Source organism: Peromyscus leucopus, chromosome 6, assembly GCF_004664715.2.
Source record: "Peromyscus leucopus breed LL Stock chromosome 6, UCI_PerLeu_2.1, whole genome shotgun sequence".
Taxonomy (NCBI): domain Eukaryota; kingdom Metazoa; phylum Chordata; class Mammalia; order Rodentia; family Cricetidae; genus Peromyscus; species Peromyscus leucopus.
Window position 1 is genome coordinate 56,604,853 of NC_051068.1, and position 18,792 is coordinate 56,623,644.

The window sequence follows — 18,792 nt, forward strand, 5'->3', positions numbered from 1 at the left end:
TTTATTCCTCCGCTGGCGAGTTCGTCATACACTGCAAGAAAGAAGCTGCCTTCTTTTCATGGCTCCACCCTTTACAACTTCAAAATACTGTCACATACTCAGGAGGTGGGAGCTGCCGGCAAAATGACAGCTTACAGGCTCTGGAGCAGGGGAGATGCAGGAGACTTTCCCTCCAGAGACCCTGGCAGGTACTCGAGGGCCCTGGAAGGTGCTCGGACGCGGGAGCAATCTAGGGAAATGTTGTGGGGAACCTGGGGGAAGAGGGCAGAGGATGGCGCGGGGCTCCCATCTGGGGACAGACTTGGAAAGCAGGGAAGGAGGACGGCGCTGGGATCCCACCCGGGGAAAAAGCAGAGAGGGGACAGGGTGGTTCGTGGCTCTCGGACCCTGAAAGACCTGGAGAGAGGGTACTGGGAGGCTCCAGAGTCCCACCTGGAAGGTCCCTGGGAGGGAGAGAAGGAGGGAGAAAAGGATGGTGCCAGGGTCCCACCTGGAGAGAGGTGACAGAGAGACGTGGGATCTCCCCCAAGAGAACGGAGGGGGCAGGGGTCCCTCCCGGGAGGAGCTGGGGGAAAAGGGACGAGGTGGCGCGGGGTCCCGCCCGGGAGGAGGAGGGGGGACAGGGCGGCGCGGGAGGAGAGGGGTGTCCCATCCCTGCGGCCTCCCGCCGGCTCGCACGCACTCACCTGAAGGCAGCAGGCTCCTCCTTGGGCGGCCGGGCCTGGGCGGACGCCGCGCCGCCGCCCCTTTTGTTGAAGAGCTTCTGGAGCAGGGTCGGGGCCATGGCGTGCACGCGGGCGGCCCCGGGCGGCCACGCTCGGGGGAACCGGCGGCTCAGCGCGCAGCCCACGGCGGCCGCGGCGGGGCCATGGCGACGGGGGCGCGGCCGCCCGGAGGGGCGCGAGCGCGGGACCGCTGCAGCGGGCTGGCGGGCGGTGCGGTGCGGTGCGGTGCGGGGCCGCGGCCGGCGGCCGGTCATATGACGGAGCCGGCCCGCCCGGCTGACAGCTCGCACCCCGCGGGAGGAGGAGCGCGGAGAGGGCGGCAGCGGCGGCGGCGGCGGCGGCAGCAGCAGCAGCAGCACGAGGGAGGGGAGGAGCACGGGGGAAGGAGGAGGGAGAGCACGCGGGAGGGGGAGGAGCCCGAGGGAGGGGAGGAGCGCCAGGGAGCAGCACGAGGGAGGGGAGGAGCACGGGGGGAGGAGGAGGGAGAGCACGCGGGAGGGGGAGGAGCACGAGGGAGGGGAGGAGCGGGAGGAGCGCCAGGGAGCAGCACGAGGAGGGGAGGAGCGCGGAGAAAGGAGGAGGGGAGCACGAGGAGAGGGAGGAGCACGAGGGAGGGGAGGAGCGTGGAGGATGGCGGGGGGTGGGTGGGGGGGAGGAGCGCCAGGGAGCAGCACGTGGGACGGAGAGGAGCGCGGGGGATGGGAGAGGAACGTGTTGGGAGGAGTGATGGGGAGGAGCGCGAGGGAGTGGAGGAGAGGAGTGTATAGGAAGGGGCGATGTGGGAGGAGCTCCAGGGAGGTGGGGGGGGATCGCATGGGGAGAGGCTTGTAGGGAGGAGGGAGTTACGACCGCAGGGGTTTGGGGGGGGGAGGAGCGCGGGAGAGAGGGAGGAGCAAGGCGGCCCAGCGTCGCCATTGGCCGCCTTTGCCCGCCCTGCGGCGGCATCACTAGGGGCGCGGCCCGAGGAGTCCCTCGCGCGCGGCGCTGACCCGCGCTGGAGAGGAGGGCGGGCGGGCTGCGTGGGTCTCCGCACACTTGAGCCACTGGGTGCGAGAGCGAGACTGCGGAGGTCTTTGTTCTTTGGAGAAAAAGCCCTTGAACTTGGTCCTCGTCTTGCCGGGTACAGGACTCCCCAGCAAGAAGCTGGGGGAGAAACTTGGTGCCTGAGGTTACTGCTGGGGATTCTGGCCCAAATCACTCACTGCATTCCAGGTCTTGGCAAGCTTCTGCCGCGGCCAGAGTTAAATCTGAATGAATTTACAATTTATTCAGGTCACTGTTTTGTTTGGTGTCTTGGGCCCCACTGGTACCTGGGTCACACAACAAGGTACAGGTAGCTAAGCCCTTATTAAAACACCCCCCCCCCACACACACACACACACACGGAATCACTAGCTTTAGAAATTTGAGAGAAAACCATTTATATGGTTGCTTTCAACATATGGTTGCTTTTCTAGTTCAAATAATCAGGGCGCATAAGAAAAAAAATCTTCGGCATGCACTTTGGTTTGGGGGAAAAGGGTGTGTGCTTAAATTCATTTGCCTATGCTATCACTCTTCAGATCCCCTGAGAGTTCAGTGTGCTGTGGTGCAAGACTCTAAAGAACCTGCGGTTATGAAGCATCTGACCACATTCAAAACAGTTTATTAACCTGTTTCGCAACACTGAGCTCATCTAAAGTTTTTCAGACGGTAGGTAGTAGAGCTAGAGTTACTTCGAGTTCAACTTTGTCTCCTTCAAATTTGTGAACGGTGAACAAATGACCCACCAAGATTTCTTGGACTTGATCAAAAGAAGACAGTTAGGTCTGGAAACATAGCTCAGTGGTTATAAACGCATGCTGCTCTTGCACAGGACTGGGCGCAGCAAGCGGGACAGAAGGCTCACAACCAAGCAGAACGCCAGTTCAGAGGATCCTACTCCCTCTTCTGGCCTCCTAGGACACTGCACTTACATGCACAATCCACACGAGACACTGGCGTATGTGGAGTAAAAATAAAACTTTAATAAAGGACATTTAGACTTTAAAAGGCAAGCCTATTTCACAAATATAAATAATCAAAAATAGGAGGATGGGGCAGAGCTCTGGGGGGTTCAAGGCCCTAATCCAGCGGTTGCTTCATCATGTCTTCTCCCAGTCTCTAGCATTGCCATATGACTCTGCATGTGGCTATCGAAAAGACAGGAATAGTAGAATACTCTGAACGTTTGCAGATAACAGAATAACAATGAACCAGGAACGGGCGAATTGGGAAAGGGCTGTCTTCTGTATGCTGATCTATCCACTAATCATGACTTGTTTCAATACATGTGTGTTCTGTAATGTTTGGGTTTGATTTCTGTTAGGTTATCATGGACACTAGTAGTGACCTGCTGAAACCTGGTACTCCTTCTTCCTGACGAGGCTAGAGGGAAAATAGTTAGAAGAGGTTCCCCCCCTCACTGAGATAGAGTTATTAATATTTAAGGTCTGGATAGAATGCTACAACTATCTTGATAGAAGATTGCAGATGAAACCAGGCCAAGAGATGGCGAAGACAGAGGCGTTAATGACATTATTAATGCACCATCCTGCTATTCTAAATGGATGCGTTCTATTAGAAGAGAAATTTTATCTGAGTCCAAAATCTATAAGAGAAATCCATTTGTAAAATTTTCCCTATTGCTTGCTATATCGTGAATTAACTTGTTTTTAACTCCTAGCATGCCAGAGAAAACATGCAGCACCAGTAGTCCCTTTCTAGTTTCTCCTTTTGGTGGGGACTTACCCTAGAACAAACCAAACATGGTCTCACGGAGCCCGTGGTAGCCTTGAACTCACTATGTAGCTGAAATGGGCTTTGAACTTCTGATCCTGCTGCCTCCGTGTCCAAAGTACTACTTTGGTGTGTGCTACTCACCTGGTTTACACAGCACTGGAGATAAAAAAAAAAAAAAAAAAAAAAACCCAGGGCTTTGTGCACGCTAGACAAGCTGAGCTGCATGCCCAGCTGGCTCTGTTTTTGTTTGTTTTGATTTGATTTGGTTTGGTTTTTATTGTTGTTGTTTTGTTTTTTTTGGTTTTTTTTTTCTAGTATTTCAGAATATTTATTTTTATCAGGTTTTCCTTTCTTTGCCATTGTGGAAAGACAATGGAAAATTCTTAGTTCCCATCAGTGATTAATAAAAGCTCTAAAATAATGACAAAAAATAACGTCTCCAGATTACTTTTACCTTAAAGAGCATCGCAGTATTTGGGCCATTCGATAAGGGAAGGAAGACTTATCTAATAGTAGTGGTTTGTTCCATTGTTGAATCCACCTTGTAGGAGGTTCTAAATTCTATATCTTAGTGGGATAGGATGACTCATACATCCCAGCATCTGCAGGGCTGAGGGAGGACGATGGCCACAAGTTCAAGGCCAGCCTGGGCTACATAGTGAATTATACAGAGGAAGACCCTGTCTCTGAAACAAAACAAAAAGCACCAATCAGCACAAAATATTTCCATCTCACCACTTTTGTCTTTTGTAACACAGTAAGGAATAATTGTTGAGAGATTTTGTTAATAATCCCAGGGAACAGGTGTGGTGGAACCTGCCTGTAATCCTAGCACTCAGGAAGGAGATAAAGAGGAGGAAACCTGCAGGACACAAAGTCATCCTCGGCTACACGTGGAGTTCAAGGCCAGTCTAGACTACATAAAACCTGTCTCAAAATAAAGAAAAAAAGTTCATGAAATAGTTACCCTCAACTCAGGAATCAGCAAGCTCGAAAAATCTCTGATGGGACCTAATGAGCCCAGGTGACTGAAGAGATAACTGTCTGCGAAGTGATCCTGTGGTGTCTGAAACAGAGCTCCATCTACCTGATGCTCTCACAGTGGCAATCGCCGACCCGCACCGTACTAAACTCAGGAAATGTTTGGAATCAACATAGTGATTGAACATTCCCTCGTTTTTGAAACCTACATACATGTTGGCATGGTGGAGGTTTGAGAAAGAGATAGACTCACGTAGTCCAGGCTGGATTCCACCTGGTTATGCAGCTGAGCACGACCTTGAACTCCCCATCCTCCTGCCTCTACTCCCAGATGCTGGGATTGCAGCATGTACCACCATGCCTGGCTCAGAACCTGCGAGCCTGGCAACCTGAATTCAATCCCTAGACCTCACAAAGTCCTCCTCAGACCTCCCCCCCCCCACACACACACACATATACATACACACATGGCACAGATACATTGTCTGTTTTCTTAGCTCCTCTCTGCAGGGTTTCTTGGCCCAGCCCTCTCTATCCTTTAGGGGGCTGGGGAATGAATCTGCTTTGGCTTACTGAGCCACCTCACTGCCCTGTTCTCATTTCTGTCCTGAAACAGGATCTGTTGTGCACCCTAGGCTGGTCCCAAACAAAAGATCCTTCTGACTTCTTCTCCCAAGATTTCCGCTGTGCACCACCGTGGTGCCTCACCCAGTTTTTTTTTTTTTTTTTAACTCTTATTTTGTGTGTGCCATGTGTAGTATGTGTACACGTTTGTGTAACCAGCCTATAGGGGCAAGGTGTTGTATCCATGTGGAGTCCAGAAAGACTTGCTCTCCATCTTAGTGTGTGTGTATGTGTGTTGTATGCACATGTACGTGTATGGCATGCACACAGGAAAGGGACACATAACCTACTCTGTAACTCTCACTCCCTTCAGACAAGGCCTCTCACTGAGCCTAGAGCCGGGCTGTTGACCAGCAAACCTCCTGCCTGTGTGTCTGTCCCCCGTGTCCCGTCCACCCCACCACCACCACCCCCACCACTGTGCTAGAATTACAAGTATCCCTCCCCAGATTTGTACACAGGTGCCGGGATTTGAATTCCCGTCTTCACGCTTATGCGGCGCTGTTATCCAGTGAGCCCCCCCCCACCTTGGCTTGTGAGACAGGGTCTCTCAGGGTGGCTGTGGCCCACCAACTCTGCTATCCTGGGGGGCCAGCAAGCCCCGGGGATCCTCCTGTCTCTGCCTCCTTTGCCCTTGGATCATATCCACGTACACCCACGCCCAGGTTTTTGATTAGGTGCTAGGGACCCAAACTCGGGTCTTTATGTTTGCACAGCGGGCCTTTCACCAACGGAGCCATCACCCTCAGCCCTCGTATTTTTGTTTTCCATCGACAATAATTTTAAATGTTTCTGGGGTACAGTGTAATATTTTGATACAAGCACCGAATTTTCAATGCTTATATCCAGCGTGCGTTAGCTAACATACTTTTTGTGGAGAGAACATTTAAAATCCATTGTTTTCGAAATTTGGAAATATGTACACTATTATTAGCTATGTCACCATGGTAACAATATGTGGCACACAGAAAACTTACTCCTCGTGAGTAAGCCTCGATCTTTGGTCAGTCTTCCCTCCCCTGACTCTCCCCACCTCCTACACCCTCATTTTATTGTTTGACCTGCTTAGGTCTGTATACAAGTGGGGTCATTTAGTACTTGCCTTCCTGTGCCAGACTTATTGGCTTGGCATGAAAGTCTCCATGTTACCCAAAGTGAAAATGTTTCCTTCATTCATAAAGACCAACTGGTATTGTATTCTAGTTACTACCACATTTTCTTCTAACTCGAATTCTAATTGGTCTTCATAATAAAAACCCAGAGTCAGATATCAGGGTGAAAACTGAAAGATCAGAGAAGCAGAGCAGCCAGCCACCGTGAAACTTCTTACCTCTAGGAGTCCTCAGACAGAAAAGGGGCTGAGCTCCTGTCTCCTCTCATTAAAGGTGTGAGCTTCCACCTCCTGGCTCTGTTTCTCTTTTAGACTGGATCAATCTCTTGTAGCCCAGGCTCACCTTGAACTCCTGATCTTCCTGCTTCCTCCTCTCAAGTGCTGGGATTAAAGGTGTGTGCCACTACTGCCTGGCCTCTATGGTTAACTACCTCCGCTCTCTGATCTCCAGGCAAACTTTGTTAGAGCACAAACAAAATATCAGCATATTTTCTTTCTTTTTTTTACTTGCATGTGTTCTTTTTTTTTTCCTCCCAAAGGTGTAAATTAAACCTATGCTTGTACATGCTGGGCAAGGGCTCTACCACTGAGCTTCATTCCCAGTTAGTCTGGCTTGATTTGGGGTGTATGGTTGTTTGTTTTAAGGCAGAGTCATTATTTTGTGGCTCGGGATGTCTCCAATTCAACGTTTACCCAATTTAGCCTCCCTGGTGCTGAGATCACAGGCCTGTGCCACCATTCTTGGCTTCACAGATAGCTTTTCTAATTTATGGGTTTTCGTTGTTGCTGCTGCTCTTTGCTGATCATGGTGGCATACACCTGTAATGCCAGCACTTTGGGAGACTGAAGCATGGGGATGGCTGGGAGTTGGTGACCAGCCTGGATAATTTAGTGAAACTCCTATCGTACACAAGCAAACAAAATAAAAGGTAACTTTTTGTATGTGCACTACATGCTGGGAATGGATCCAGAGCCTGGCACATGTTAGGTATGCCATCTACCACCGAGGTTACCACCAGCTTAAAATAGTATTTTGGCACATTTATTTATACATAATTTTCAAGATATGGTCTCACTGAATGGCTCATTTTAACTGTAGCCTAAGTAGCTTGGGCTGCTTTCAAACTGTAGATCCTTTGGTTTGGGCTACTCCAAATGAGCTTTTTTTTTCCTTCTCATCTTTTTCTCTAGTCCTCTCAAATGGACTATAAACTCTTACGAGATCGTTAATAATTCCCTAGGTGCGTGGCATAAAGCTAGACTGGTTGCTAAGGAAAGAAATACTTGTTGGATACATGAATGAATGAAAGACTTTATTCAGGAACTGAAAGGGCGCCCAGAAGAATCTGGAGATGTGCCAGAAAAAGTCTCAAAGAATCCTAATCCCTAGAAAATGGACGACAGATTGTGGTGTGGTAATGCCATGCTGTAGGAATTTCCTCTGAGCCCTGTGAGGAGCCAGGCATGACCCACTCAGCCTGCAGAGTTCTGTGAAAGAAGTGATCAGAGCTGCTTGTTCCATGGACTGCTGTTTTTCTTGGCCTCAAGGGAGAAATCAATGGAAGACATGAGACACCCAGACCCAGAAACCCAAGGAGAATCTGGCTCTTTCTTTAGAGTGTTCATTAGAGATTATAAAGCTGTCTCTTTATCCCCTTCAAATAAGGACTACTTCTACTCTTGCATACAGAAACAAGAGCTCAGAGAATCCTTTAACTCCTAGACACACCCCCACACACCCCCATTCAACTGCATCATTCCTTTATACTTGTTACTTTTCAACAACCATAAAAAGCTCTGGTCTCCCAGGGTGCCCTCCATCTCCCTTACCTCACCTCCTGGAGGGCCCTGTAGTCCATATTCTTCCTTGGTCATCCCTCCCCTGGTCTCAGATCAGCACTTCAATCCTCTAATGGCCAGTCTGTCAGATGAGTTATCCTTGCTCCCTCTCAGTCTGTACTGTGAGACCCTTCCCAGAAAGCTCAGTGACAACTCAAACCTAAGTTCTGTCTGTACTGACTGGTCTCACACACACACACACACACACACACACACACACACACACACACACACACAGAGAGAGAGAAAGAGAGAGAGAGAGAGAGAGAGAGAGAGAGAGAGAGATTTATTGCTTCAGCCTAGACTGAAACACAAGTTCCTATGATCTTGCCCTTTATTTGATGTATCTATCTGAATATCTAACAAACATCTCTCCTCTTGTTGTTTATTTTTTGGAGACAGAGTCTCACTGGGTAGCCCTAACTAACAAAGACTATTTAGGTCTAGCCTCTAATAGTCTTTTCCCAAGGTTCTGGAAGAGACAAAACCAGTGGCGAGAAATAATCTGAGGGAATTAGTCTAAGTACACTGAGCTCTCTCGTCCATTCACTTTATTCTTCTGAGACAAAATTCTATCTACACAGCTTCAGCCTGTTCTCATCCTTAGCTCCTCCCTGTTCCTTCACTTCCTGTCCTCTCATTGTTCTAAGTTCTTTCCATCTCCATCCTTGTCCTCTCTCCTCTCCCTCCAGTCCAGTTTCAAATTCACAAGTAATGCGGCATTCTCTGGTCCCTCAGCTTTCTCCTCAGGCAGGCCACGTCTGAGCGGTAGCTAGGAAGCCTGCATCAGAGCTCGATGAACGTGGTATGTGAGAGCCCTTCTGTTCTGAGTGAATTAAAGGGGGGTTAAGCTTCCTACATAAGAAGCAAAGGTTTGTACCTAACATCTGCCTGGCCTTGGCTGTTGTCTCTGTGTGGATATTTACCTTAATTCAGGAGACTAGCAGGTGGTCTGGAATGCTTGTCTATCTGCATTTGTCCTTGGATGTTGAGAGGTATCTCAGATAAAGTACAGTTAGAAGTTCTTAGAAGAAGAATTAAATGTGAAAGCTACCTTAGCACACAAGAAAATCATTGCAGGAAACAGCTAATACATATATTTAAAAGCCAATATCACCAAGACTCCTTGAGGCTTAGCTTTTTCCTCTGGAAGAGCCCTGCTTCTTCTAGGTATTAGCCTTTGCTATACTCAGCTGAATTCCTGCTTCATATTTCTGTGTCCCACAGCACCTAACTGGCCTTAAACTCATAGAGGTCTGCCTGCCTCTGTCTCCTGAGTGCTGGGATTAAAGCTGTTCACCAACATGTCCAGCACCAGCTCTTCTCTCCTTGAGACAGTTCCTCCACACAGCCCCCTCTGACCTTGACCTCACAACTTTTCTACATATTTAAAATTAATTAGATTCATCATTTATTTATTTGTTTACTTGTTTGTCATCTGTTTTTGAGACAGGCTCTCATGTAGTTCAGGTTGGCCTCAGACTGACTATGACCTCAACTGCTGATTCTTCTGCTTCAACTACTAAGCACTAGGATTATAAATGTGAGCCACCACGCCAAGCCATGTGTCCATAATTTGAGACCTAACTTCTTTCCAGATTTGTAATTTTCTTCCTTTTCTTCATGCCATCAATGGCAACTTTATATAGACAAATTTCTAAATGGTCTCATTTAAATAAAAAAAAAACCACAGAGTCAAATATAGGGGTGAAAGCCTTAGAGAAAGATCAGGGAAACAGGGAAAGCCACAGCTAACCTTACCTCACCAACTCTGCAGCTTCCACATTCGAGTTACTTCTTGTGTACCCATGCCTTTGTTGCCTTGCTGTTCTGCTCTCTCATTGGCTCTCTTAGCCCAACTACCTCACTTCCTCTTCCTGCACAGCTCTGTCACTTTCTGCCTGTCTGTACAGACCTCCAGGTCTCTATGGTTGGTACTGGGATTAAAGGCATGTGTCACCACGCTTGGTTCTGTTCCCTAGTGTGGCCTTGAACACACAGAGCCCCTGACTGCTAAGTTATAAGATTAAGGGCTTGTGCTACCGCAGCCTGACTTCTTTGTTTACGTAAAATGGCCTGTTATTTCCTCTGATCTCCAGGCAAACTTTATTAAAGCACAAATAAAATATCACCACATTTCAGCACAAATAAAATATCACCACAACTTGGTCTTTCTGGTTTTTCGTGCCAAGAATCTTAGAGTCATTTTAGATCCTTTCTTTGTATTCCATATTCAGCTGCCAGCAAATTCTGGTGGCTCTGATTTCAAAAAATCCCCACTGGGCTGGAGTGTAGCTGCGTGGCACAGTGCATGCTCAGGATGTACAAGGCCTTCGGTTCAGTCCGTCACCAGCACTGCCAGAAACCGAACAGTAAACTAATGAAGCATCCAGACGGTCTCCATCACAAGGTGCCCACAGCCTGGCCTATCGTCCCACATCTGCTGCCCTTTGATTCAATCCCCCGGCATCCCTCGCTTCATCCCAACTGTTCTCATACCCCACTGCTTTGTTCTTTCCACGACAGTAGACTGTAAAATATGGAGGTCATGTTTAATCGGTCCTCGGTTCAGAACACCTCAGTGGTTCCCCTTGTCTTAGAGGGACTTACAGACCCTCCAGGTTGTGCTCCCCAGCTCCACTTACACCTGTCTCCCAGTATCCCCCGCTCCCCCTTGCTTATTCTGACCAGCTCATGGGCTTCCTTGCAGTTTTCGGTACACACCTGGCACTCTGTTGTCCAGTGGGGCCTTAATGGTCTGCGGGGGCTCATTCCCTGATGTGAGTGCAGCTCATTTTCTCCTCTGTGAGGCCTTGCAAACCATCCTCTTCAAAACTCCGTTCCCCTAGAACTGAGCGACCACAGACCCAAGCCTTTATGGATTTGTTTGCTTATTTATTTGAGACTTAGTCTTATTAAATAGCCCAGGGTAGTCTCAAACTCTGGGCATGCTTCCTGTCTTAGCCACTGGAGTGCTAGCATTACAGGCATGCATTACCATGCCTGGCTAGACTTTATGTTGGTTTTTGTTTGTTTGTTTGTTTTGTTTTGTCGAGACAGGGTTTCTCTGTGTAGCTTTGCGCCTTTCCTGGAACTCACTCTAGTCCAGGCTGGCCTCGAACTCACAGAGAACCACCTGCCTCTGTCTCCCGAGTCCTGAGATTAAAGGCGTTCGCCACCAACACCTGGCCTAGACTTTATGTTTTGATGGATATTGCAGATTCTTTCTGCAAACAATGTGCGAGCATGTCAGTTTTCCGCACAGCGAGGTCAACTGCGGCTGTTAACTTTTTGGTTTAGGCAGGGGTTTTGCTGGTTTTGGTCTTTAGACATGGTCTCACCATGTAGCTCAAGCTGCCCTGGAACTTGCTAGGTAGGTCATAGAAAACTGGCCTTGAAGGTGTGGTCATCTTCCTGCCTCTGCCTCCTGAGCTCTGGGATTACAGACCTGTAGCCCATACCTGGCTGACACTGAGGCTATTCACTGATTTTGACAGAGTGTAGTTTTAGTTTTCGTTTCCTGTTTTGTTTAGTTGTTGTATTGCTTTTCGAGACAGGGTTTCTCTGTGTAGCTTTGCACCTGTCCTGGAACTCACGCTGTAGCCCAGGCTGGCCTCGAACTCACAGAGATCCGCCTGGCTCTGCTTCCCGAGTGCTGGGATTAAAGGCGTGAGCCACCACCGCCCGGCTAGTTTTCATTGTTATAAACAAGTGTTGGCATCACCTTAAGCACCACTTGCAAAAGCCCCTTTGATTTCCCTGCCCGCGTCACTGGGCTGCGGGTTTCTCTTGCCTGCAGAGGCTCTTTGCACTTCTGGAAGGGAGCATTTGGTCTGGGACAAGAGTTGAGCTGGATGTTTCCCAGTCTGTTGTTTTCGTCTGGCTTTATTGATGGTGGGCATTTGTTCTTGCGTTGTATTTATTTACTGTGTAAGTTTGTAGGTGTGTCACAACATCAGGAAAGTGGAGGTGCTCACCCTCCAGCTGTGGGTGTCTGGGGTCGAACACAGACTGTCAGTTGGTGAAAAGTGCTTTTACCTACCGGGTGATCTCTTCAGCCCTGATGGTATGCTACTCACACAGATTTTTTAAAATGTGAAAGTCTTTTTTGTTAATACTATATGTTGTAGGTTCTGCATATTCAATTACACTTTTAAAAGGCCTCTCCTAGTCTCTGCCTCTCTCTGTCTCTGTCTCTGTCTCTGTCTCTCTCTCTCTCTCTCTCTCTCTCTCTCTCTCACACACACACACACACACACACACACACACATTATGTACTTTTAATTTTAATCAAACTTTTAAAAACCCTTCCTGCATGTTGTCCATCTGGAACACATTTTGATGCAGATGTGGCATATACTTTCACCTTTCATGTGACGTGGCTGCTCCTCTCCTGGATGCTCTATTTTCTCCACAAATGTGAAGTCCCACCTAGGAGACTCTTAGGGAGACTTTAATGGCTGTGTTCAAGTTGAGCTAATATTTTTTTTCTTTGTGAACTCTGTGGCAGAAACCTCAGGTATGTTAATGAGAAGTACAGATAAATCAAACCCTTAGCGTGCTAAAGGCCAACACCCCATAATGTGTGTATAATGTCTCTAAATTGCAGCTGTACACAACATGAGCACATGATTCTTGTATAATTAGTTCATTCACCCCACACACACATCCGCTCCAGTCATGTCAAAGGGTGCTTTACCAGGGACTAGTAAATGGTTCTGGTTATTTGTCTTTCAAACTGACTCCACCTAGTATAAATTTACCTATCTTTGTGCAGCTAGCTGCGAAACTGAGCTTCTGGGTGTGAATGATAGGGACTCAGCTTTGGGACTAGGAATGATATTTCAAAGTTGGTGGTGCCTGGGGACTAAAGACAGTTTACTTAACATCATCTTGCTAAAACACTTTCCCTTTAAACTAGGACACACATCTATCACTCAGTGACAGTTCTCTTGATAATGATAGCAGAAAGTTACTGAAAACTTCTGAACTTTAATAATTTTTTTCTTTTTTCTTTCTTTCTTTCTTTCTTTCTTTCTTTTTCTTTTTTTTTTTTTTTTTTTTTTTTTAAGAAATTATCTCATTTTGTAGCTAAAGCTGGCCTGGCCCTCACTATGTAGCCCAGGCTGGCCTTGGACTTAGGACAGTCCTCTTGTCTTAGCCTCTTGGGTGCTGATGTTCCAGATGTGCTCCACTACGTATGGCTCAACTTTTTGAAATAAGTCTTGAATCGTCAAAAATAATTTTATGATATAGGTACAGTTTAGCTGTTTTATCTTAATGACTTGGAGCAAGTCACTAAACTTCTATAAGTCTTAGTTTTCTCATATACAAAACAATAATTGTATTACTGTTATGGGCATTGGGAAAAAATGCATTTAAAGCAGAGGTGTTAAGGGACTTTTTCAAATCTGATTCACAAAGACCAAAACCTGGGGGGCAAAAAGAGAAAAAAGAAAAGATGAAAAGCCAGGCATGGCAGTACACATGTAATGCTAGCCCTTGAAAGGTGAAAGCCAGAGGTTCAGGTGTTCAAGGCCAACCTTAAGCTACAAAGCAAGTTTCAGTTAGCCCTAGGCTACCTGAGACCCTGTTTCAAAAAGGAGGCAGGCAGACAGACATCTTTGTACAATCCCATAACTCCAAAAAAAGAAAAAAACTATTTATTTTCTCCAAATCTAGAATTTGGTAGCTGGGTGACTGGGAACACTTTTCACTACTTGTATATATATATTTTCATCCTTTGATTTTACTCTGTGAATGTAACTAACTGTGTGTGTGTGTGTGTGTGTGTGTGTGTGTGTGTGTGTGTGTGCGCGCACGCGCGCGCATGCATGTTAGGTAGGTATGTATTTGTAAACTTGGGTGTTGTTCCTCGGGCCATCCATCAGTTTTGGTTTGTTTTTTTTTCATTTTTTTTTTCTTTCTCTTTCAGGCAAGGTCTCTTCTTCAGAGAAACCACAAATGGCAGCTGGTGAGTGTGCAGCAGGAGGGCTTGGAGGATGGGGTGGGGATGAGTGGGGTTAGGAGGCCACTGGGCTCGTGGAGGCAAAGCCAAAGACAAGGAGTGGAGCTGGGCTGCCTGGTCAAGGACATGAAGAACAAGTCCCTGGAGGGATCTGCCTGTTCTCCCTGCCCATCAAGGAACCTGAGATTATTGACTTCTTCCTGGGAGCATCCCCAAAAGATGAGGTTCTAAAGATCCTGCCAGTGCAGAGGCAGACTCAGGCTGGCCAGCGGACCAGGTTCAAGGCTTTTGTGGCTATTGGGGACTACAATGGTCATGTTGGTCTTGGTGTTAAGTGCTTCAAGGAGGTAGCACTGTCATCCAAGGGGCCATCATCTTCATTAAACTTTCCATCACTGGAGAGGCTGCTGGGGGGACAAGATTGGCAAACCCCACACTGTTGCATGCAAGGTGATAGGCTGCCATGGCTCTGTGCCGGTGTGCCTCATCCCTACCCCTAGAGACGCTGGCATCATCTCTGCTCCTGGGCCCAAGAAGCTGCTGCTGCTGCTGCTGCTGGGCCAGGATTGATGACTGCTACACGTCAGCCAGGGGCTGCTACCCTGGGCAACTTTGCCAAGGCCACCTTTGATGCCATCTCCATGAGCCACAGCTACTCAGCCCCAACCTCTGGAAAGAGACTGTGTTCACCAAGTCTCCTTATCGGGAATTCACTGACCATCTTGTGAAAACCCACACCGGAGTTCCTGTTTGGGGGACTCAGGCTCCAGCTGTGACCACCACATAAGGATTTTTGTACCAGAAAAATAAAGTGAATTAAGTCTCTCTCTCTCTCTCTCTCTCTCTCTCTCTCTCTCTCTCTCTCTCTCTCTCTGAAAAAAAAATCAACAACAACAATAAAAACAAAAACAAAATAAAACAAAAAACACTACTGAGCTGGACTCTTAAAATAGTCTGGACCCACCCACCTGTTTCTGACTCTCTAGAGCTAAGAGTACCAGTGAGTGTGTCCATGACAGGCTTCTTTTAAACAGGTTCTGGGGACTGAACCCAGGTCCTTGTGCTTGCAAGTCAAGTGCTTTACCAACCAAACTTTTACTCCATCCTCTGAATGTGTAACTTAGAAAAGCTAAAATCGGGCCTGGGGGGATGGCCCACTGGGTAAAGTGCTTGCCCTGCAAACGTTAGGCCCTGAGTTTGGATGTCTGCATCCCCACCTCTGAGAAGGTGGACAACAGGTAAATCCCCAGGCCTGGCTCATCCACCAGTCTAGCCAAAATGGAGCAGGCTGTGGGTTCAGGGAGACGCCTTGTCTCAGAAAACAAGGTGCAAAAATGATTAAGGAAGATATCCTCACATCAGCCTCTCAACAGGCACCCACACAGTTGAGTGCATCTGCACTCATGTGTGCACACACTTGCATAGGCCACACACACACACACACACACACACACACACACACACACACACACACACATATGTAGCAGGATTCTTAAAAGTTCTTATTAATAAAATCAAACCTGAGGCCAGTTATTGGGGTCAAGGCTGGTAGATCAGAGAGACAGAACAAGCCACAGCTAACCTCACCTGATCAACTTCTCAGCTGGTCTTGTTCTGTCTCTCTGATCTACCAGCATTGACCCCAATAACTGGCCTGGGGTTTGATTTTATTAATAAGAACTTTTAAGAATCCTGCTACATCTGGTGCCCAATGTGGGGCGCCAGATGTAGATGTAACCATCTTTCGGGAAGCTGGGACACCGCAGGAGGAAGGGTGAGATTTTAGCTCTGAGCTCTGACCTGTTGGCTTTCTCTTTTACATTGGTTCTATGTTTCTTATTTAATAAGACTGTTGGTTACATCTACACACATACACTTAAATAAATGGATCAAAGCTATAAATAAATGGATTGAAACTATACAGAACACTCATGCCACAGAGTAAGCATGTAATAAATGTCAGTAGTTACTTAAAAATTTAACTTAATTATAATGTTTACTTCCCATTGAAATAAAGGTAACCTGAAAAAGTTCTCAATTATCCCTGAAATAACATTTCTTTTTTTTTAAATTTTATTTTATAATTTAATTTAATTTTACATATCAGCCACGGATTCCCTTGTTGTCTCCCCTCCTGCCCCCCTCCCCATTTTTTTTATCTTTTTTCTTTTTTGGTTTTTTGAGACAGGGTTTTTCTGTGTAACAGTTCTGGCTGTTCTGGAACTTGTCTTGCAGACCAGGCTGGCCTTGAACTCCCAGAGATCCACCTGCCACCATTGCCTGGCAAAATAAATGTTTTTAAAAATGTCTTTGTGACACTTGTTATTGGTCATTACTCTATGATGCAGGTTTTTACATGAGCTATGTAGTCCTCAAATAACTGTGTGATATGATCTCATTATTCCACTTCATTTGTTAGAGTACTGAGGTTTAGAGAGGTTTCAATGTTGTCCAATGCAATGCTAAAGCCGATGCACCATGTACTGGGAAGACAGAGTTGAGCAGCCTTCACTTGGTGTGTATGGTGATCGGGATGGAGTCTAGTGCTTCACACGTCTGGGCAAGGGCTCGACAACTGGACTACATAACCAGGACAAATCTAACAGTCTTCAAAGAGTTAAGTGTTTGCAAACACTCACCACCCTGGTGGGTCACAGTGTGCATATCTGGAACCTTGCACTCAGAGGCAGAGGCAGGAAGGCAAAGGGCTGAAAGCCAGCCAAAGGTGTGCCAAGGTCCTTCTGAGACTCATACCAAATTCGTCTTATCGTTATGTGTGTTGGCTTTGATCTGATGCAACGAATTGATTGGGCTTTTATACACTGATATTTTTATAACTACAGGATAGAAAGTGAAAATGACAACAAAATTCTTTCTACTCCATTTGCAGAGTGAGAGCCAATGTCAATCTGTGTTATCAGAGGCTTTTTGTTTTTGTTTTTGTTTTTTGTTTTTTTGAGACAGTTTCTCTGTGTAGCTTTGGAGCCTGTCTGGGAACTCGCTCTGTAGACCAGATCCCCCTGCCTCTGCCTCCCAAGTGCTAGAATTAAAGGCATGTGCCACCACCGCCCAGCTTATCAGAGACTTCTTTAACTGTGGGAAAAAAACTGAAGTCAAGAGAAACAGAGATAGGGGGGCTGTAGAGATGACGCAGTGGTGGAGAGCACATACTGCTCTTCCAGAGGACCCTAGTTCAAGTCTCAGAACCCACATTAGCAGCTCCCAACTGCCTTCACTCCAGATCCAGGAGAGTGCAAAATCTCTGGCTTCCTCAGACATGTATACACACGTGCCCATACCTACACACACACACACACACACACACACACACACACGCACGCACGCACGCACGCACGCACACGCACACACACTTACTTAAAAATAATTAAAATAAATCTTTAAAAAAGAAACAAGAAACACAGCTATGCAAGCCACAGGTCCTGGGGTCTCTGAGAGCAGCGGCTATACCAAGCAGAGGAGCTTAAGCAGACAGGCAGTCTATTAGGTCTTATTGATTGACAAGTGTTCTGAGGACATGCTAAGGATTTAGTATTTTCTCCCAGAAGCAACAGTAAGCCATTAAAAGATGTGTTCACTCATTTATTTATTCAGCTATATGGTTGGATGTGGTTTACATTTAGTCTTTCATATGCTAGGCAAGTGCTCTGTCATATTGCAGAGCTTCGTGGACCAGAATAAAAAATCCTTTATGATTTATAGTGAGACCAATTATATTGTTTAAATTTTAGAGGGCTGGGGAGAGTTGGTAGAGTGTGTCCCTTTCATGTACAAGGGCCTAGGTTCAATTGCCAATACCAGAAAAACAGAAAGAAAGAAAGAAAAAGGAAGACAAGATTACTTCAGGCTAATGCATTTATTTCACCTTGGAAATCCTAACGTCAATAAGTCTATCACTGAACTGGTTTTACCAAATAAGGATAAACACATGTGAAAACAATTAAAATTAATTTTAGCTATCACTCCCGAGAAAAGAAAATAATCTCATCGCTCCTCAGGAAAGTTGTGCTCTTCCATATACGTAAGCCTCCAAGTGGCTAAAGGCTGCCTCTTTCCGTATTACACCTCAGCCCCTGGATGAAGAACCTCATGGAGCTCCAGGGTGCAAGCGCGTCTGTCTGAGCAGAGTGGATTGCAATGGAGACTCTGCTGCCCCCTGGTGGCACCCGCTGCCTTTCATTGATTCTCTGTTGTAGCTCAGAAGATCTGTGAGATTGCTAAACCCGTCCTGCCTCCTCTGGTGAAGACCACTGGATCTCTGCAGCACTGCCCACAATGCCTCCTTGCAGCATGCAACTACATGTGCCCGTACCCACTTAACAATGAACCCCCTTTGTAGGTACAGTTTTACAACCAAAGCCTGACAGAACACGTAGGACCTGGAACTTCCTCTCTCATCTTCAGGGTCCTTTTTAACTTGTTACCTTTGAGACAGTGATTGGGTACTATTTCAAATTTGCCTGCTAGGGATTTCAGTGATCCGTAGCCTATGCTCATGTAAAAGCATTAACTTAGATTTGTCTGAATATACATTTATTTGTTTGTAACTCACTTTAGATTTCATTTGGGCTTGTTTTCTCTCTCTGTCCCTCCCTCCTTCTCTTCCCCCATCTTTCCTTTCTTCCTTCCCTCTCACTGCTCTCCTCTTCCTTCCTGTTTTCCCCATTTCATTGTTATTTGAGACTATGTAGCCCAATTTGGCTTCGAATTCACAATTTTACTTCCTCAGCCTCCCAAGAATTGAGGACTGGTAATTTACTCATTGT

At 46.8% G+C, this 18,792-nt stretch overlaps 1 protein-coding gene and 1 long non-coding RNA gene across 3 annotated transcripts in view; one reads left to right on the forward strand and one right to left on the reverse strand.

The window, feature by feature from the left end:
* The window catches only part of Fnip2 (folliculin interacting protein 2), a 118,959-nt gene extending 118,119 nt beyond the window's left edge, over positions 1-840 (reverse strand). For both annotated transcript variants that reach the window (XM_028880108.2, XM_028880106.2), the window contains exon 1: positions 687-840. In XM_028880108.2, coding sequence (XP_028735941.1) covers positions 687-784 — 98 coding nt within the window. In that variant the 5' untranslated portion in view covers positions 785-840. The remainder of the gene's footprint in view (positions 1-686) is intronic.
* LOC119088172 lies at positions 15-14,830 on the forward strand. Its single transcript, XR_005091768.1, has 3 exons — positions 15-188; positions 2,288-2,417; positions 13,976-14,830. It is a non-coding gene; the product is annotated as an uncharacterized LOC119088172 (long non-coding RNA).
* The last annotated feature ends 3,962 nt before the right edge of the window (positions 14,831-18,792 follow it).